This window comes from Arvicanthis niloticus, chromosome 1, assembly GCF_011762505.2.
Source record: "Arvicanthis niloticus isolate mArvNil1 chromosome 1, mArvNil1.pat.X, whole genome shotgun sequence".
NCBI classification, from domain to species: Eukaryota; Metazoa; Chordata; class Mammalia; order Rodentia; family Muridae; genus Arvicanthis; species Arvicanthis niloticus.
This window is the reverse complement of record NC_047658.1, coordinates 115,241,617-115,260,719: the sequence shown is the minus strand read 5'-3', so window position 1 is coordinate 115,260,719 and position 19,103 is coordinate 115,241,617. Positions and strand designations below refer to the sequence as shown.

Below are 19,103 nucleotides of genomic sequence, written 5' to 3'. Positions count from 1 at the left end.
GTGCGGGAGAAGGAACTGGGGTGCCCAGGAGGGCGAGCCGTGGGCTCTAGGGGACTCTGCTGCTAGGATAGGTGTGCGTAAGCTGCCCCAGGCCCGAGCGCGGGGCCTGCAGACAGAAGCTAGGGGGCGGGGCCCGGGTACCATCTTGGTTGTGGGCGGAAGTTTCCTTCAGTGATCCTGTGCGGGGGAAATCGTTGCCGCCCCCATATGGGCATGCCGATCGCGATGTGGGTTTGGGGGTCTAAGCGTGGGAAATGGTAGTCCCCAAACATTAAGAGCTGGCCGTCCATGGAACTGGTAACTCAGGCGCTTGCTGTGTGCGGCCTGTTCTACTCTCGGCCGCCCGCGGCCATCCGTAACCCCGGACACCCGCCGGCAGCGCACCTTGCGCCAATTCTCGAAGAGATGCACGCCGGGCGCGGCGCATGGTTTCGGAGTCCCTGCCGGCCGCTACGCAGTTTACGTAGCGAACGGACGCCCGCGCAGGCGCAGGAGTGGGGAGGAGCAGCGGGAGCCGGGGAGCTGGAGCCCGCTGTCCCGGCGACCGGATCCCGCTTATCCCGCAGCGGCCTGAGAACCTGACATCGACTTCCAATTATTCACCGGGGCTGAGGGTGGACGCGGTGGGGGAACACGTCTGGAATCTTGAGGACAGAGGAAGAAGCCTCCCAATCCGGATTATTGGAGGGGAAAGAGGAACCAAGCTTGGGGAGGGGGAGAGCGGGGCGTTGGGCGCCCCCGCAGCGGCCACTGCCCTAAGCTGACGGGCATCGGCCGGCTCTCCCCCTCCTGCCAGCCGGACACGAGCGACCAAGACCAGGGACTCTGTGCCACTGCATCCTCGCATCTTGGCTCTGGGGCTGGCCCAGGGAGGGACACCCCAACCCCCATTTCATTTGCCCTGGGTAGGAAAGACTACCCTTCTACACTCCAGAGTGACGGGTACAGGGCCCAGGGCCCAGGTTACCTGTGCCCACCCCACCCCCATCCCCGTCTCTGCTGAGGAGGAAAGGCTTGACAACCCCAACTTCTTTTTTCCAGAGTTCCCAGCTCTCACCACCTACTGGAGTTCCCACCCCTCCGTATTTATTTCCCTGGCTTCTGGCCAGCCCTCTTTCTCTGTTTCCGGGTTTCAGGCCTCCCTCCTTGACATGGAGAGTAACCTGTCTGGTCTGGTGCCTGCAGCTGGGCTGGTACCTGCACTGCCGCCTACAGTGACCCTGGGGCTGACCGCTGCCTACACTGCCCTGTACGCTCTGCTCTTCTTCTCTGTCTATGCCCAGCTCTGGCTGGTGCTTCTGTATGGGCACAAGCGCCTCAGCTATCAGACGGTGTTCCTGGCGCTCTGTCTCCTCTGGGCAGCCTTGCGAACCACACTCTTCTCCTTCTACTTCCGAGATACTCCCAGGGCCAACCGCCTGGGGCCCTTGCCTTTTTGGCTTCTCTATTGCTGCCCTGTCTGCCTGCAGTTCTTCACACTGACGCTTATGAACCTCTACTTTGCGCAGGTAACCACGGGAACTGGTGTGGTGGGAGTAGGAGGGCAATCCCAAGGGTCCAAAGGAGTTATGGGTATCTCTGCTCCCAGGTGGTGTTCAAGGCCAAGGCGAAGCGTCGGCCAGAGATGAGCCGAGGCTTGTAAGTACTGGAGATGTTAATGGGTCAGTGGCGGGGAGGAGCCCACCCAGCAGGGTTGAGACAAGATACACCTCAAAAATATCTGTGATAGACCTTGAAAAGCCTAAAGCATCTGATACAGACATCGATGATAGTGTCAGGGGAGAGAGGACATCAACATCTGTGGTGGAGAAAGATGGAGGCTCCAATCCATGGAATGCATAAAGTCTTGCTGCACTTTTAGTGACCTTGGCTGCACCACCCCTGTCCTTACACAGTGCCTTCCAGTTTATAAAGATACTCTGAAAGCATCCTTTCACATGTCACCTGAGGTGCTATTCCCATCCTCATTTGAGAGATGAGGAAACTGAGGCCCAGTTAGACAAAGCCAACATGTTCAAGGTCACACAGCTGAATGAGGCCCACTCAGCACTCAGCTCCTACAGTGCTGTAGCTTTCAATCATCTCCCTTCTTTGAGCCTCAGTTTCCTCATGTGCAAAACTAGATGAGCAGAATTTGGATTTGACCCTGGGGTCTCCTGAGGAGTCAGGGTTGCTGGTGAGGGCCAAGGAGATCCATGGTCTGGGGCTGACTTTGCTGTGGGCTGCAGGCTGGCTGTCCGAGGGGCCTTCGTGGGTGCTTCACTGCTCTTTTTGCTGGTGAATGTACTGTGTGCAGTGCTGTCTCGCCAGCGCCAGGCACAGCCCTGGGCCCTTCTGCTGGTACGTGTCCTGGTGAGCGACTCTCTCTTCGTCATCTGTGCCCTCTCGCTTGCTGCCTGCCTCTGCCTCGTGGCCCGTCGAGCCCCTTCCACCAGCATCTACTTAGAGGCCAAGGTAGGGCCACCAACCCTGATGTAGGACCCTTGGGGCTTCTTGGACGGAGTTCTTAGGATATAAAGGCAGATGGGAGCCTTCTCTCCCTGAAGATCCTCTTTTGTCATCTCTGCCAGGGGACCAGTGTGTGTCAGGCAGCTGCCATAGGGGGTGCCATGGTCCTGCTCTACGCCAGCCGGGCCTGTTACAACCTGGCAGCTCTGGCCTTGGCCCCTCGGAGCCGGCTGGATGCCTTTGATTATGACTGGTACAATGTATCTGACCAGGTAGGCATTGGTCATGTTTGCCCCTTCTTTAGTAACTATAGTATCTAGCCTCCAGCTGACCAGGGCCCGGCCAGCATCCTCTGTGGTGGCAGATTGTCCTCAGCCTCTGCTGTTCCCCAGGCAGATCTGGTGAATGACCTAGGGAACAAAGGCTACCTGGTGTTCGGCCTCATCCTCTTCGTGTGGGAGTTGCTACCCACCACACTGCTGGTGGGCTTCTTCCGGGTACACCGGCCCCCACAGGATCTGGTAGGGCCCCCAACCACCTCTTGGTCCAGTGTAGAGGCATGGACCCTGGGAATTTTGGTCTGGGGTCCTGGGACAGTTATGGGGGCAGAAAAAATATCCATAGTAGTGACCTCTTCCCCCATACCTTACAGAGCACCAGTCGAATCCTCAATGGGCAGGTTTTTGGCTCCCGATCCTACTTCTTTGACCGGGCTGGCCACTGTGAGGATGAGGGCTGCTCCTGGGAGCATAGCCGGAGTGAGAGCACCAGGTAGGAGCCTCAGCCCTGCCAGAAGTGCCTCGAGATCCTGCCTGGCTCCTGAAGCCATGGGGACCAAAAGCTAACCCTTTGTTCCCCAGGCTGTTCAGAGTGAAACCTTTGAGTTCCCAGCTCCCACCCCTGCCCCCCAAAGCAGTTTGCCCTTTGACCTAGGGCTCTCTATTCTCAGTCTCTCTCCTCTTCTATTTCAAGAATGTGTGGCCCTGGGCACTGCCTGGGACTCACCTTGCTTCTCTGCCTGCAGCATGTCCGGCAGCCTGGGCTCTGGCAGTTGGTATGGTGCCATCGGGCGTGAGCCAGGCTGGGGAGGGGCCAGCCAGACGAGGACCACTCCTCTGCTCTTCTCCCAGGTGCCAGGACCTGGTAGCCACCACCACAGCCTCTATTCCACACCACAGACGTGATCTCCTTTTACTCCCCTTAGAACACGCAGGCCCCAGCTCCCCTGACCCCTGGCTCATGTGCCAAGTACATCTGCTGCTTCTTGCCCAGGATGCCAGGAGACTGTGGCTGCTTCTCTCCCCGGGCCGGCTCCTTGCTGCTCCTATTGTAGTGAGCTTGCGCCATCCCTCTAAAATGGGGACAAGGCCCCAGGATACCAGATGCCCACAGTGCCCTGGCATGCCCTGCCACCTCTGCTTCCACACTGGAGCCAGCTACCTCTCCTGTGCCTACCACTCAATAAACAGAGTCTGTGCCCTGTCCTTTTTCCTGTCACTTGTCTGAGTTCTGTTCCTTCTTGCCTTGACCTGTTTGGCATCAGGATGATCAACCTCTGGCCCTTGACATGGGTTGCTAGGCTGGGCAGGTGCCATTCAACTTTGGCGGAGCTAGTGAGCACTGAGCAGCAGGGACACTGCACATGCCTCTGTTGTTAACGTTTTCCTGGTTCAGGATAGGCTTCTCTGTGCTGCCCAACCTGGCCTGAAATTCCTGGGCTCAGATGATCCTCCTGCCTTAGCCTCAGCTCAAAAAACTGAAGCTATTCCAGGTTTGTCATGGTTGAAAAATCACTTCCACAGGCTGGAGATGAGGTTTACCTGTTGAGTACGTTCCAGGAAGGTCCAAGGCCGTGAGTTGAATCTCCATGGGAGGGGCAGGGAATTAAATCTCTGTGAAGCCTCCCTGGTTGTGCAGAGAACCCCTCTCAGACTATACAGCACTGTAATTATGTGACTTTTAGACATCCTTAGCTTTTTTATTTCATTTATTTATTGTGTATGTGTATATTCGTGGGCCCATGTTTTATAGAGGCAATTCTCTCCTTCTGTCTGGGTCCTGTAGATCAAACTCAGGTGTAAGGCTTGGTAGCAAGTGCCTTTGCCCACTAAGCCATCTCACCAGCTCCTTAACATTCTTTGTTGTTTCTGTTTTTCCAAGACAGAGATTCTCTGTGTAGCCTTGGCTATTCTGGAACTCCCTCTAGACCAGGCTGGCCTTGGATTCACAGAGATCCACATGTCTCTGCCTCTTGAGCTCTGGGATTAAAGGCATGCGTGCCATCACGCTTAGCTAACTTTTTTTTAATGACATGCATTTATTTGTATGTATGTCTTTGTGTATGTATGGACACGTGCCTGACACACACATGTGTAGAGGTCAGATGACAACTAACGAGTTGGTTCACTCCTTCATATGGATTGGAGAGGTAGAACTTATATCATCAGGCTTGGTGGCAAAGGCCTTTATCTGTTGAGCCATCTCATTGGCATTTTTTTTTCTCTTAAGATTATTTTTATTAACCTATAGGTGTATCTGCACCTGTACCTATGTGTGATTCCCAAAGAGGCCAGAAGAGGGCACCGGATCCCCAGGAGCTAGAGTTAGAGGTTGTGAGCTGCCTGCCAGTGCTGGAAACTGATCTTAGGTCTTTTGGAAGAAGAGCAGCAAGTGCTCTTAACCACTAAGCTATCTCCACAGCCTGTTAGGCATCTGGTCCTACATTAGTTTTGTGGAGGCCTAGTCTGTGTTTGTGCTGTGCATGTACTTGTGTGTGCATATATGGACACACACACACACACACACACAGAGGTATAGAGTCAGAAAAACCCATGTGGGTTCCAGGAAACAAACTTGGAATTTCAAGCTTGGTAGGCAAGCAGCCCTACCAAGCACTGAACCATCTCACTAACCTGAGGCTTGGTTTCTGTCACCACCACTAATGTGGTCTTCAAATGTCAAGTTTATGGAGGGTCTACAAAGGGGGTGAGTGCTTCTGTGGCACAGCCTCCTTCTCCTCACCTCAGTATGGGTCACCCTGATTTCCTGGCTACTTGTACCTGAGTCAGCTCCTGGTATACTCCTCCTACTGCCCCCCAAAGTTTTAGTCACTGCCCTGTGTTCTCGACATCCTGACAGATCTGCCCTGTGGCTCAGGATTGATTATTAGAGTCTGGGACTCCTGCCTATAAACCTGGTGATTCCAGCTCCTTTGAGATCTCAGGCTAGCAATAAGTCTGCCTTGAAATCTTTTCTTTGGAACTATCCTGGAGCCAGGTCTACAAGGTCTCCAGAGAGAACAGCAGAGGCCCAGGACTTGAGCAGGAAGCTGGACAATCACTTTTGGTTGGAAGCAAAATTGCTAACATTTATAGGGCACTTAATTCTGTGTTCTAAGCTTTAAGCATTTATAAACACTGACCTCAGATGGCCAGAGGTGGCTCATGCCTTTAATTCAGCATTTGAGGGACAGAGAAAGGTGGATCTCTGTGAGTTTGAGGCCAGCCTGAACTACAGAACAAGTTCCAGGACAGCCAAGGCTACAAAAACAAAAAACAACAAAGAAAAAAAAAAAGAGAACAAAGCAAAGCAAAGCAAACAAACAAAAAACACTGGCCTTGAATGTGTGCACAAACATTGGTGGTTTGCCTACATGGATGTCTGTGTGAGGGTGTCCCAGAAAGTTGTGGGTGCTGGGACTTGAACTTGGGCCCTCTGGAAGAAGTACTCTTGAAGGCTAAGCCATCTCTCCAGCCCTTAAGTACTGACTTCTTAAATACTCAAAATCAGCATCCAGAGTTAAGTAATCACCCTTTTATTGTAAGTGGGAACTAGAGAGTTTGGTTATCTGCCCTGATCCCCTATCATCTGGGTGGTCACTCTAGGCTTAAACATACTGACCATTACCACAAGACTGAGTGGTGGTAGGGGGCACTTTTAATCCCAGCACTCCAGAGGCAGAGGCAGGTGGATTTCTGAGATTGAGACCACCCTAGTCTACAAGACAGCCAGGAGCACACAGAAATTCTGTCTCGAAAAAATAAAACAACCCCCCCCCCCAACAACATCAAAAGTATTGACCACAAAAGCATGGGACCTCAGAACCCTACAGGAGAGATTTGCGGAGATCAGTAAAGAAATGGGTATGAACAGAGGACTGAGATAGGAGAGGACCCAGCCTTAGCTGGGTGTTCAGAAAACACTCTGCTGGAAGTGGCAGGTAGCAGATGGCCCCTGGGGGCTGACTCCAGGGCCTGGAGGATCGGAGATGGGGATGCAGCCTTGAGAAGCAAGAGGTGCTCCACCAGTGACTTCCCAGAACTGGGACCCAACCCATTCAGCTGGTTAAATCCTGGCGGCCTCACAGAGATCTCCCCGCCTTCCACCCCCACATACCCTTTTCTCCCTGAGGGCCTCTTTCTCATAAGTGCCAGAGCCCAAGGGCCAGACTATCCTCATGGGCGGAGAAACGAAGGCTCTTCCCAGTCCAGTAATAGACCTAGAAGATTCCAGGAGATGAGTGTGGCGGCTGTCCTGAGCCCCGGGCCAGCTGATGTCCAGGTTAGGGCAGTCCTGGGGCCTCGATCTCAGCCTGGAAGGTTGGACTCCGCGTCAACCACGTTCTGGCTCTTCTGCCACTCACTGGCCTGGACAAGACAGGATTGGGGAGCCCAGAGGCTGCAGGTGCAGGTAAAGGGCTCTGTGCAAGGCGGTTGGTGGCGAGAGCCGGTGGCGAGGGTGCGGCACGTAGGAAGACGCAGCTCTGGTAGGGTTAAGCTCCCAAGGAGGGGGCTTTTAAGGGCGGGAAGAGGGGGGGTCCCAGTCAGACGGCCGCCCGCTCGGTCTCTGGGCTGCCGCTGTCACCTCCGTGGCCCAGCCCGCACCCGCTCGAGTCGGCGCGGAAGACCTGGCCGCAGCCAAAGCCGCAGCCACAGAGTGGGCAGACAGTAAGTGCGGAGCAGAAGCGGGAATGTGGGCTGGATCCCAGGCCCCGGGAGCTGGGAGGCAAGCGGCAGGGCGGGACACCTCCCGCGGGTGGATGCCTTCCTCGAGTGGTGTGACCGTGCGTCCCGTCGCCGGTCACGCTTGGAGGCGTCTGCGTAAGGACGCGGGGGAGGTGGTGGGAGCAAGCGGCTGGCGTGCGGGTCCAGTGTGTGTGTGTGTGCATTCGTGCGCGTGGACCTCTAGGGTAGCTCGGCACTGCGGGAACACCCATGGTGGTCAGTTGTGCCAGGGTCTGCTGGAGCATAGTACAGTGCTATGCCTGCAGCCTGGGCAGCGCGCCGCTAGAGCTGCAGGATGGAATGTGGTTCAAAGATCTTTGTGGCACAGGTAGCAGGCTGAGTATATATGTGTGTGCGCGCCTGCCATCTCCCACTGCCCCCTATGTGACAGCTGTCCCGTGGGCTGCTGTATCTGTGCTGCCCGTCCCACCCTGTGCCTAGCTTCTTCTGGGAACCTTGTGACTACCTTTCCTTTCCCTGGCTCTGGGTCTTGCCTATACCCTACAGCCAGGACCGCCTCAGGGTTCCTCGAAAGCCCAGTGGACAGGTGGGGACCCTGGAAGATCCCCGCCCCGTTGATCCCTGCTAGATTGGAAGGCAGAAGGGGACAGATGCATCTGAGGAGGCTGCCACAGCCTCACTGGGAGAGCCAAGTATGGACCTGCTATTCCTGTCTCCAGTTCTGCCGGTTCCAGCCTCTCCCGATTTCTCCTGGAACTCCCTAGTCCTCCTCCCTTGGTCTTCTCCAAGGCAGGCTCTCTTATGCCTTACAAGTCCCCCCATTTTCTCACTCACCCTGCCTGGCTTAGTGTCTCCTTCCTTATCCCACTCTCCTAATGGCTAGGCCCTGAAGGTAAGAGGGAGGCTGGAGGTGGGGTCCTAGGTGTTAGTACCTGGAACCAGAGGATACATGAGGGTCACATCTATGGGTAATAAAGCTAGGGTCTTAAAAAGGTCGGGGAGTCTAAAATATAGAAGGAAGTTGTGGATGTCAGGTCTCTTCCTGACCCCATAATCCTTGGTTTGGCCTTCAGTGACCACTGCCCCCCAGGAGCTCCCTGCTCCTCCTTCCCAAGCAGGCGGTGGAGCTGGACCTGCCTCTGGAAGGGCCATGCGCAGCACGACACTCCTGGCCCTGTTGGCACTGGTGCTGCTTTACTTGGTGTCTGGGGCTCTGGTGTTCCAGGCTCTGGAGCAGCCTCATGAGCAGCGGGTTCAGAAGGGGCTGGAAGATGGCCGAGAGCAGTTTCTGAAGGACCATCCATGTGTGAGCCAGAAGAGCTTGGAGGATTTCATCAAGGTGGGTTGGCAGAGTTGGTCAGCAGTGGGGTCCTGCTCAGGGTGCTACTTTCAGACATGTATCTCTGAGGACAGGCTAGGTCCTGGAATATCTCTGGGAGTGCTGGGCAGGAGCTGGGATCCAGGTGTTTGTGAAGTGAATGGGTGACTGTGGAGGACATGGAATGCTGCATTTGCACAGCTTGACATCCTTAGCTCACCGGACCAGACCTGGGATGCTTAGTCACACGTGGCTTTCAGCTAAATGGCTGAATTTAAATATAACCCTGGTAATGATTTTTGGTTTTTGAGACAGGAGCTTGCTATGTAGCCCTAACTGGCCTGGCACTCAATGTGTCACACAAACTGACCTTGAACTCTTGACTTGTCTTGCCTCAGCCTCAAGAGCACTGGGATAACCAACCACACCTGGCTCCCTGCAGAGTTTTTACTTGCTAATGTTGGCTGCTCCTCCCACACAGGTCCTATGCATTTTCTTTTTCGGAGTTCAGATGTTTTAAAGGAACCCAAGAATACCGTGAACACCTCCCCCTGTGTTCCCAAGTTTGCATATAAACAAGTACAGAGGGTTTTAGACGGTTTCTGTTTTTACCATTGGGGATGCCAGTTCAGGGGCCCCTCCTTCCCAGGATTCATGCTTACCAGTCAAGAGAGTGGGAAGCGGTGGGGCATCAGGCTTTCCGGGCTACTTTTGATCAGTCTCCATCCAGCCACCGAAGGAAGCTGTGAGCTTCCCCTCCATGGGTCTAGTCAGTGAGCTCCTGCCTCATTTCCTTCACTCTCCCAGTCACTGTTCTGGAATGCTCTGATTTAACCTTAATAAATTAATGTTTCTCACTTGAGAGAAGAGTATCCCTTGTTCCCTGACTGTTCTTTGTGGAGGGTCTGCATGTAAGCCTCAGCATCCCAACGGACTCTTAAGGTGGCAGGATCCAGTGCAAAGATGAAGGTAGAGAGATGTGTCCTCCCACTTCCAGAAATCAGGACAAGCTCTGCTCAGAAGTGCCTGGGTGGAAAGTGCGCCTGGCCAGACCACAGGGCAGAGGGAGGCAGGGAGTCTGACCTATTTATCTTCACAATGGAATTGCTTTATTCTGGGGTAAGAAAGAAGAAAAGGACAGGGAACCTGGCAGGGTGGGTGGCTGATGCTTCTCTTCTAGGAACCAATCCCAGAATGATCCCAGTCCTGCAGCAAGTGTACACCTAGGAGTTGGGGGGGGGGGTGGCAATAGAGTTGTACAAACACTTGGGTGGAGCTTCTCCGGAAGGTGGCACATCCAAGGCACAGATCAGGGACAGATCACTGCAGGAAGCAGTAGACATGGAAGAGATTTCCTTCCTCCATCATGGAGCACCCCAGAGTTGCTGAGCATTGGGTTACCTGCTGGGAGTGAGGGGGATGGAGAGGCTTTGAGGAAAGCCAGCAGTTGGAAAGTACCAAGTGAGAGGGATGGACTTCAGAGTGTGGGGACAAACAACTCCCAAGCAGAGGGACACTCATGGCCACAATGTGGAAGCTAGCAAGCTCAGTATGGAGCAGATGCTTGGTATTGAAACAAGCTTAGACTGCACTGGATGATGAAGGATTTGGGGGCTGTGGAGAAAAGCTGTTAAAGAAAAATTAAATCATGAGCCCTGACCTGAGGTGGTGGCGCATGCCTTTGATATCAGCACTCTGGAGGCAGAGGCAGGTGAATCTCAGAGTCTGAAGTCAGCCTGGTCTACACAATGAGTTCCAGGAGAGCCAGAGCTACACAGAAAAACCCTGTCTTGAAAAACAAAACGAAACAAAACAACAACAAAAATTAAGTCATTGGAGCTGGTGAAATGGCACAGGGGTTTGGAGCACTTTGTGTTCTCCTAGGGGCCCTGGGTTCCTCATAACCATCTGTAGCTCCAGATCTAGAGAGTCTGTAACCTTCTCCTGGCTCTGTGGGCACCAGGCATGTACACGATACACATGCATACATGCAAGAAAAGAAAAAGAAATAATCTGAAAAAAACTAAATCACTTTAAATCAGACATCTCACCTCTGTATACAAAGATCATCATTACAGAAAATGGAATCACCTCAGAAAATCTGGAGAGAAGGTTGCTCTATTTTGGGTTGCATGAGAGAAGAGTGGGGAAAGGTTGAGACCAGGTTGGAAAGAGTGCTTGTGGCTCGCACCTGTAATCTCAGCTCTCAGGCTGAGGCAGGAGCACTGTTATGAGTTCCAGGTTAGCTTGGGCTACTGAGTACAATCCTGTCTCCCAAAACAAAACCAAGTACACCTCCAATAAAAGAGGGGGGGGGGACTGGGGTTTGGTTGGTAGAGTATTTGCCTTGCATGCTTCGGACTTGGGGCTTGAGTTGGTTCTCCAGAACTGCAAAAACTGGGCAGAGCAGTTCACACTTTCGGATTTCAGCACTTGGTAGAGGCAAGAGGATCAGGAGTTCAAGGCCATCCTTGACTACATAGTGAGTTTGAGGCTAGCCTAGGCTACATGAGCGATTTTCTCAAAACAATAAATAAATGCTGGACTAAGGAACCTAGACTCTCCTTCGGACAAATAGGAGCCTTGAGGGTTTGCAGTGGTGTCTTCAGCCAAGATGAACTCTTGACGTGGGTCTTGCTAATGGGGACTGATGTGGGAGAGGGGGGTGAGGCAGGTTGTAAACTTCCCTCTGGATTCTCTCTTTGCTTAATTTGGGGAAAGGCCCTCTCTTCTGGTGCTGTGATATCTCAGCATCCAGAGCAAGCTCTTTTCAGACACAGACTATTCCCCTGCGGAATCCACAGGCGGGCAATAAAAGCCTGTCCCTGGCACTTCAGTCATGCTTTCTGAGTACCATAGGACTCACTGGGTTTGCCTTAGGTGTCCCGAGGTGGCCGATGGACACACACATGTAGCATGTAAACATCCTAAAATTGGGCACCAAATGTGACATGTGAACCCTTCTGGAGAGAAGGTCTCACCTTTTAATACATTGTTCAAGGCCACGCACTCAGATATCCTGTTTCCACAGGAGCAGTGTGAAGGGTGGAGCTGGAGCCTGCTGAGGCAGGAACTCAAAGGCCATGATGACCCAAACGAATGCCCAGTGTTTATTCCTTATGCCAAATCTATGATACTGGTGCTCTGATGATCACTCCCATGTGAGAGAGGAGAAAACTAAAGCACCATGAGTTAACTTGCCCGAAGATGCCAAGATTAGAACTCAGGCAGCTTGGTTCCAGCATTTAGGCTCCTGAATGTAAAATTAGGAATTTATCATGTGAAGTCAGTTGTGGTGACTTTTCCTGTAATTCCAGCACTTGGGTGGGCAGACGCAGGAGGGATCAATAGTTCCAGCATGGACTATATAACGTTTCAGAAAACCAGACAACCAGACCAACCAACCACAAAAGGATAGCTAGGTAGAGAGAGTTAGAGAGACATGTCAAAAACTAAAACCAAAGAAGAGACACAACCAGTAAGCTGTGCAGAGAAGGGGGCGGAGCTGGGAGTTATCCCAGCTGGAGGGAAGTTCTGAGGTTCTTCTTGTGCGCCTTATCCTGCAGCTCGTGGCTGAAGCCCTGGGAGGGGGCGCAAACCCAGAAACCAGTTGGACCAATAGCAGCAACCACTCATCAGCTTGGAACCTGGGCAGCGCCTTCTTTTTCTCGGGGACCATCATCACTACCATCGGTGGGGGTGGAGATGGGGCATGTGGAGGGAGGCAAGGGGCAAGGAGTTTCCCTATGGGGGAAGGTGCAGGGAAAGGCATGGGGTACCAGGTGGCGCCTAGACTTCCTGCACTTGCCCTCTCTATCCAGGCTATGGCAATATAGCCTTACACACAGATGCCGGGCGTCTCTTTTGTATCTTCTATGCACTGGTGGGGATCCCGCTGTTTGGCATGCTGCTGGCGGGAGTCGGGGACCGGCTGGGCTCCTCTCTGCGCCGGGGCATCGGTCACATCGAAGCAATCTTCTTGGTGAGCTGCCCTGTGCCCCTCACAGGGTCTTCTTCCCTGGGTCCCTGGCAAGCGAGTGTGCACTCCTAGCGAGCAGGAGCCTCTCACACATTGTGCCAGGATGGGGGTACGGTGGGGTGAGAATGGAACTGTAGGTTACTGGCATCTCAATGGCTCTATCTACCACCCTTCCCTACAGAAGTGGCACGTGCCACCGGGGCTGGTGAGAATGCTGTCTGCAGTGCTCTTCCTGCTGATTGGCTGCTTGCTCTTTGTTCTCACTCCTACCTTCGTGTTCTCCTACATGGAGAGCTGGAGCAAGCTGGAAGCCATCTACTTTGTTATAGTGACACTCACCACCGTAGGCTTTGGCGATTATGTACCGGGTGAGGCTGACTTTGCCCAGCGTTTTCCTTAAGTACTTTGTTCCTGCACTCCGCCTATGCACAACTACTGCCGGGCATTTGCCCCAGGTTTCACACCACTCATGGAACGCACCAGACATTCCTCCAGCAGGCAGTACCTGATGCCCACTTATCTTGCATGCCCGAGTCCCATGCATGCTCACACATATATTAAGTTCACCCCCCTCTTGCATGCTCTTATCATACACAATTACAACTCGAGCACACTCATCCATCGCATACATCTACACACTGTAGCACATCCCCTTTTTTCTAGGGAGGGGCATTATCTCAAGATGCAGAAACAGGCAGTGAACCAGAGGCTCACAGACTTGCCTCCTGTCCCGTCAACTTACTTTTCCCTCCCTTTGAATCGTCTAGGCGATGGCACTGGGCAGAACTCCCCAGCCTATCAGCCGCTGGTGTGGTTCTGGATCTTGTTTGGCCTAGCTTACTTCGCCTCAGTGCTCACCACCATTGGCAACTGGTTGCGAGCGGTGTCCCGCCGAACTCGGGCAGAGGTATATATGTATGTATGTATGTATGTATGTATGTACGTACATACGTACGTACGTATGTGTTCCAGGGGCTGTTCACTGCTGCGCATGCGCCATGCATGTCACTTGTGTGTTGTGCTTTAACTGGGCACAGGGGCTGTTGACCAGTCTGGTTCTCCTCCAAAATGTGGGCTTCTTTGAAATTGAGACCCAGACGGTGTGCTAGGGGGAACATTGTGGTAAATTCAGGTTTGTTAGAGACGCGACCACTTCGCTCTTCAAGGATAGAGTGGCTAGGGTTAGTAAATAAGAGTTCAGAGAGGTAAGGTGGTAAGTAGTACACGTCTAGTAAATTCCAGCACTCGGTAAGCAGAGTAGAATCAGGATTGCTGCGAGTTCAGACCTGCCTGGGCTATAGAATGAAACTCTGTTTCAAAAACAACAGAACTAGAAAGGCCAGTTACATGTGGATTTCAGATGAACAACAAATACGATTTTAAAATATGTCCCAAATATTGTATGAGTCATACTGGTTTTGTACTTTATCTGCATTTTGCTAGCCGAATACAGAGAGGCAGTGAAGGCTAAAACAAACCCGGGGCTTTCAAGAAAGGTTCCTACGAGAAGGGGGTGCTTTCGGGCCAATGCAGGAAAGGAACAGTGTGCCTCTGGGATCATCTATAGGCTGAGGTTCCAGGGTCAGGCAAAAAGGTGGATGCGATCGGTAAAGGGGCAGCTTCCGGAGCTGCAATGGGAAGACTCCTTTTCCTCTCTGTGTAGATGGGTGGCCTCACAGCGCAGGCTGCTAGCTGGACCGGAACAGTGACAGCACGAGTGACCCAACGAACTGGGCCCAGCGCTCCGCCGCCAGAGAAGGAGCAACCACTCCTGCCCTCCTCTTTGCCGGCACCACCTGCTGTTGGTGAGCCAGCCCGCAGGCCCGGCTCCCCTGCACCCAAAGAAAAGGTCGAGACTCCTTCCCCGCCCACGGCCTCAGCTCTGGATTACCCCAGTGAGAATCTGGCCTTCATCGACGAGTCCTCAGACACGCAGAGTGAGCGTGGCTGTGCCCTGCCTCGTGCGCCTCGGGGTCGCCGCCGTCCCAACCCACCCAAGAAGCCCTCCAGACCCCGGGGGCCTGGGCGCCTCCGAGACAAGGCCATGCCGGTGTAGGGGCAGGATCTCTGGCCCGGGACCCCACGCCAGGGCTTCGGTCTTGCTGATGCCCAGGGGTGCTTGGCTTATTTGACCAAAGAGCCCTCTTTTGCAACCCTGAGAGGAGTCCCATGGTTGCCAAATGCCATCGCTCTTCCCTAGCTGGTTCTTCACATCCAACCGTTTCCAAAGCCCAGCATCCAAGGCTTTCTGTCTCGCTTCCCTGCCAGTTTTACCCCTCACACCTCACGACTGTGCCTCAAAACCTGCATCAATAAAACAAAAAGTCTGCACCACCGAGTGAGTGCTCCTGGACCCAAATGGGTGTGCGAGTGCTTTTCTCGCGCCACCATGGGATTATATATTAGGCCCACTGTTGTCCTTGGGCACCCACGCCGGTTAAGCTCAGGTATTCAGACAATTGTCCCTGCCTGGAGGAGACCCGGACTCGAAACTGGCCTGGGCACTTCCAGTCTTGGCATTGATACTGGGGGTGGGAGCAATTTCGAGTCTTCATGCTATCTGTATTTTGAAGTCTCCCCCCACCCCCGGGAGACCACTATAACCATCCGGGAGGAGACTCTGCCCCTCCCACTTCCTGGAGCGTGACACCCCCCCTTCTCGATTGAGCCCTGTGGATACTGGTCCGTTGGTGCGGAACGATGGATGAAAACGTTATCAAAGTAAGACGTCTGCCCGACGCGCCTTAGGACTCCTTTAGGTTTCTGTCATTCGGTCTGGGTGCTTGGCAGCTCTCCTTGAGTCCCCATCCCAGTCCAGTCTCCCTGCTCCCTTCAGCTCCCTGAATTCCTTGGCTACCTTACTTGTGTGTGACCCGCAGCCGGTGCTCAGACAAGCAAACGGTCGCCGCAGCTCGGTCAGATCCAGCCTGTTGGGAGATGTTCGTGACCTATGGAGCACGGCCACGCTGTCCACAGCGAACGTGTCGGTATCTGACTTCTGCGAGGACTTCGACGAAGAGGACAAATCTTTAAGCAGGCTTCGCAAGTACAGCCAGACCATTTCTATTACGGAAGACCTCAACCTCACCCCAGAGGAGATCCAGCAGCAAGCACGTTTGGAGCTGGAACGGTGTCGTGGCATTTCCTCGGAGCCTGAGGAAGAGCACGGAGACTCTTTGGCCTCCTTCGGTCAGTGTAGCCTCGCCGGGGCGATGGGTGTGTCATAGGGGTGGGGCTAGCCCGAGTCTCAACGTCCCTTTCTGCAAAATGGGGGTAAGCCCCTAGAAACCCAAGTTTCTAGGATTTCTTGGGAGAGGGCTCAGGTGGGAATCTTTCACGCTTTAATTCAGATATTCCTTGAGCGCCCCCTACCGGGCAGGCATTCTACTACGAGAAACCCGGGAAACGTAGAAGAAAGCACAGGCAGGCAGGGCAGTAAAGAAAGACCAGGTCCGTTTTTGTTATTATATTTTTTTATCTTAATGTGGTGCTGGGGGTCGAATTGAATGCATCAGGTTTGGTAGGAAAATTCTTCTCCACTAAGCCATATTTCGAGCCCTCTCTCACCTGTGTGTTTAATTTCATCACTGTGACAGCTGAAAGGACAGAATTCATTCCCTGGCTGGGATCTGGCTGTTTTGAAGTCTCTCTTTTGGTCAATAGTTACTTTATTTTTATTTTATGTTTCTTGTTGGAATGAGAGTCTCACTGTATAGTCCAAGATGACATTGGGTCTTGGTATCTTCTTGAGTGTTGGGATTACACACAGTATACCAAGTACTGTTTGAGACTTGTGTGTATCCATCCTTTGTCCTTTCCGTTTCTACCTTCATCAAGAAATGAGCACTGATAACAACCCAGTTGTGGAAGTGTATCCCCTTGTTCTCAGTATTTAGGAGGCTATGAATTCAAAACTAGCCTGGCCTAGATAATGAGTTCTAGGACAGTTACAGCCACATAGTGAGAACATGTCTAAACAAAGAGAGATACAGACATGACAATTGATGTATACTGAACTTGTTACATGTCAGGCACAGGATTTCCTTTCTTTTCTTTTCTTTCTTTCTTTCTTTCTTTCTTTCTTTTTTTTTTTTTTTTTTGAGACAGGGTTTCTCTGTGTAGCCTGGCTGTCCTGGAACTCACTCTGTAGACCAGGCCGGCCTCAAACTCAGAAATCTGCCTGTCCCTGCCTCCCAAGTGCTGGGATTAAAGGCGTGCGCCACCACTGCCAGAGGCACAGGATTTCTTGTACTGTGACCTTACATATCACAACTGCCATAGAGATTGTTCTGGGAATATAGCTTACTGGTAGAGTTCTTTCATAGTTTATACAAAGTCCTATGTTCAATTCCCAACAACACACTTACACAGGAAACACGAGGGAATTCCTATGACTCCATTTACAGGTGATGAATCAAAAAGTCCCCAAGTCTCACACAGTGGGACAGTTGGTTCTGGATCCCACTTGAGTGGGATTCTAAAGCCTAGGGCTGAAAGCAGTGTCCCATACGGTCTTTGATGAAGGTAGTATCTGGAACTATTCCCCGAACCCCACGTGCCTACCCAGATACAATTCTGCTCCAAGGCAGACCCAGGAGCCTGACCATGACTGCTTTCTCTTTCCATTTCTCCAGCAACGAGTACTTCAGAGTCCATACTCCTCTGTCTATCAAAGCCGAACCAAGTCTACTGGAGAGAGCAGCAGAACAGGGTTGGAGGGGTCTGGGGAGACTCCTGGGGTCAAGTAGTGGGTAGGAGATGGGCAGACTGAGGCTTGCAGTGGTAACAGGGTGGGACAGATTTCAGGAAATTGGGGCAGGCAAGCTGAGGAGATCATGTGGGGAGCACTTCAGCTTTACATGGAACTGGGGTGCCTTGGTTAGTTGAGTCTCTTGTTTTTCCAGCTGCCCCTGCCTCTGATAGAACTCATGGAGTCTGAAGTTCTGGACATTCTCAAGAAAGCCCTCAGTAGTGAGCTCCCCCTACCCCCAGCTTCCACAAAAGATCCTGGTGGCTTTGGCAGGGCTTGGGAGTATGGAGTTTCAGGTTATGTATGCATTGTCAGATCCCCTTAGCACTCACACATACTCCAAGGACGCCCTAAAAATTAAAAGTCAAGAAACTAGGCACAGGCAAACTCAATGGAGTGAGTGACTCAGAGGACTTAAAATAAGCCCCTTTCTAGCAAGTCTGTTTTCTCTGCTTGTCCAACGGAGTGACAGCCTTTGTGTAGCTTAGCTTCACTCCCGGGTGGGGGAGCTGTGACACATCGGGATCATTTGAGTAGATGTACTGGATATTGGATTATCTGAGTAACCTGTTCATGATCTATGAGCATACAGAGGGAAGAAAGGGCCAGATAACTAGTTAGAGTGGGTAGCTCAGGAGGAGGCTGGCTCTCGCCGCCTCTGTTCAGGCTTGCAGCAACTTCTTCAGCCTTCTTCTCCGCCATTCTTCACACCGCACCTAGGAGATCCAAAATCTTCCAAACTAACACAGACCCAAATCCAGCACTAACTGCCACCTCAAATCACCTGTGGTTGCTCATGACCCTGAGTTCAGCTCTGCCCTCTTCCTAGCATATAGGTCCACGATTGGCAGAAGCCACTTCTTGACTAAAGAGCTGCAGGGATACATCGAGGGGATCAAGAAACGCCGGAACAAGAGGCTGTACTTTGCGGATCAGTGAACCTCCAGCTCAAGTGGCCAACGAGACGTCCGCCCCGTGTCCTTTCCGGCCCCTCGAACCCAAGCTCGACCCTATCTGCATGGAATTTGAATCCTAGAGAAATTAAAGAGTCTATGCATGGTTCCAGAGTCAGTGCGTGGCTGCTTGCGTGAGGCGGACGCACGTGGCCCCGCCTTTCCCCGTGACCTTCATTCGGTCACCGCAGTGACCTTGAGTTTTGTCCGCTCCTGTCTCACCAGTACCGCCTTTGAGGAACTCGCAAACCAGGGCTACTTGCATATTTTAGGTCTGCTTCTCCACTCGAGGGTCCTCAGGGGTGCTGGTCTACCAAATCTGTCAAGTGTCCCATCAACATAATGGGGTGTGTGGGGGGGAGCAGCACCCCGTTTGGCCCCACCCCTTATGCATACGCAGTTACATAGCCCCGCCCTCACATTTACATACACGCTCAACGCCTTCAGAGTGAGTTTACTGAACAGCTACGCCTACTCTTCTAAGGCAGAGCACCGCCTTCCTTCGTGACGCAAGGGTTCTCCGGCTTCTCTCCCGGACTGGCTTCTATTCCTGGAGCCTCCCTTAAGCTCAGGCCCCGCCCCTAGGACGGCCGCGCACGCGTGTGTGTCGCTAAGGCCCGCCCACTGGCCTCCGGGTACGCAGGCGCCGCCACCTCCCTCGGATATTAGCATAGGGCACCTGGCCCCGCCC

General features: G+C 52.9%; 3 protein-coding genes across 6 annotated transcripts; all 3 read left to right on the top strand.

Annotated features, from left to right (window-relative positions):
- Positions 1 to 366: 366 nt before the first annotated feature.
- Gpr137 (G protein-coupled receptor 137) lies at positions 367 to 3,932 on the top strand. Of its 2 annotated transcripts, XM_034499391.2 has the most exons (8): positions 367 to 905; positions 1,137 to 1,508; positions 1,589 to 1,638; positions 2,229 to 2,454; positions 2,571 to 2,720; positions 2,841 to 2,969; positions 3,101 to 3,219; positions 3,473 to 3,932. In XM_034499391.2, the coding sequence occupies exons 2-8, from the start codon at positions 1,152 to 1,154 to the stop codon at positions 3,630 to 3,632; spliced, it is 1,191 nt and encodes a 396-aa protein (XP_034355282.1). In that variant the 5' UTR covers positions 367 to 905; positions 1,137 to 1,151; the 3' UTR covers positions 3,633 to 3,932. The 2 variants fall into 2 exon arrangements, with proteins under 2 accessions (XP_034355282.1, XP_076772355.1); XM_076916240.1 differs by having other exon boundaries at positions 367 to 1,508; positions 3,421 to 3,932.
- A 141-nt stretch (positions 3,933 to 4,073) lies between these two features.
- Kcnk4 (potassium two pore domain channel subfamily K member 4) lies at positions 4,074 to 14,765 on the top strand. Of its 2 annotated transcripts, none has more exons than XM_076916226.1 (7): positions 4,074 to 7,394; positions 8,486 to 8,751; positions 12,297 to 12,423; positions 12,552 to 12,712; positions 12,891 to 13,077; positions 13,477 to 13,616; positions 14,373 to 14,765. In XM_076916226.1, coding segments are annotated over exons 1-7 (1,275 nt in total). In that variant the 5' UTR covers positions 4,074 to 7,393. The 2 variants fall into 2 exon arrangements, with proteins under 2 accessions (XP_076772341.1, XP_034350751.1); XM_034494860.2 differs by having other exon boundaries at positions 7,016 to 7,137.
- Positions 14,766 to 15,324: 559 nt separating this feature from the next.
- On the top strand, positions 15,325 to 18,526 carry Catsperz (catsper channel auxiliary subunit zeta). 2 transcript variants are annotated; one of them, XM_076916275.1, is made up of 5 exons: positions 15,325 to 15,430; positions 15,589 to 15,898; positions 17,344 to 17,420; positions 17,614 to 17,680; positions 18,296 to 18,526. In XM_076916275.1, exons 1-5 carry the CDS (start codon positions 15,410 to 15,412, stop codon positions 18,322 to 18,324), a joined length of 504 nt encoding a protein of 167 aa, XP_076772390.1. In that variant the 5' UTR covers positions 15,325 to 15,409; the 3' UTR covers positions 18,325 to 18,526. The 2 variants fall into 2 exon arrangements, with proteins under 2 accessions (XP_076772390.1, XP_034376269.1); XM_034520378.2 differs by having other exon boundaries at positions 18,289 to 18,526.
- Positions 18,527 to 19,103: the final 577 nt, after the last annotated feature.

Coding starts and splice junctions, on each gene's coding strand:
- Gpr137 (XM_034499391.2), top strand. CDS start 1,152: ATGGAGAGTAACCTGTCTGGTCTGGTGCCTGCAGCTGGGCTGGTACCT. Junction 1,509..1,588: donor TGAACCTCTACTTTGCGCAG/GTAACCACGGGA, acceptor CTCTGCTCCCAG/GTGGTGTTCAAGGCCAAGGC. Junction 2,455..2,570: donor GCATCTACTTAGAGGCCAAG/GTAGGGCCACCA, acceptor CATCTCTGCCAG/GGGACCAGTGTGTGTCAGGC.
- Catsperz (XM_034520378.2), top strand. CDS start 15,410: ATGGATGAAAACGTTATCAAA. Junction 17,421..17,613: donor GGAGAGAGCAGCAGAACAGG/GTTGGAGGGGTC, acceptor TTGTTTTTCCAG/CTGCCCCTGCCTCTGATAGA. Junction 17,681..18,288: donor TCTCAAGAAAGCCCTCAGTA/GTGAGCTCCCCC, acceptor CCCTCTTCCTAG/CATATAGGTCCACGATTGGC.
- Kcnk4 (XM_076916226.1), top strand. Junction 12,424..12,551: donor GACCATCATCACTACCATCG/GTGGGGGTGGAG, acceptor CTCTCTATCCAG/GCTATGGCAATATAGCCTTA. Junction 13,617..14,372: donor CCCGCCGAACTCGGGCAGAG/GTATATATGTAT, acceptor CTCTCTGTGTAG/ATGGGTGGCCTCACAGCGCA.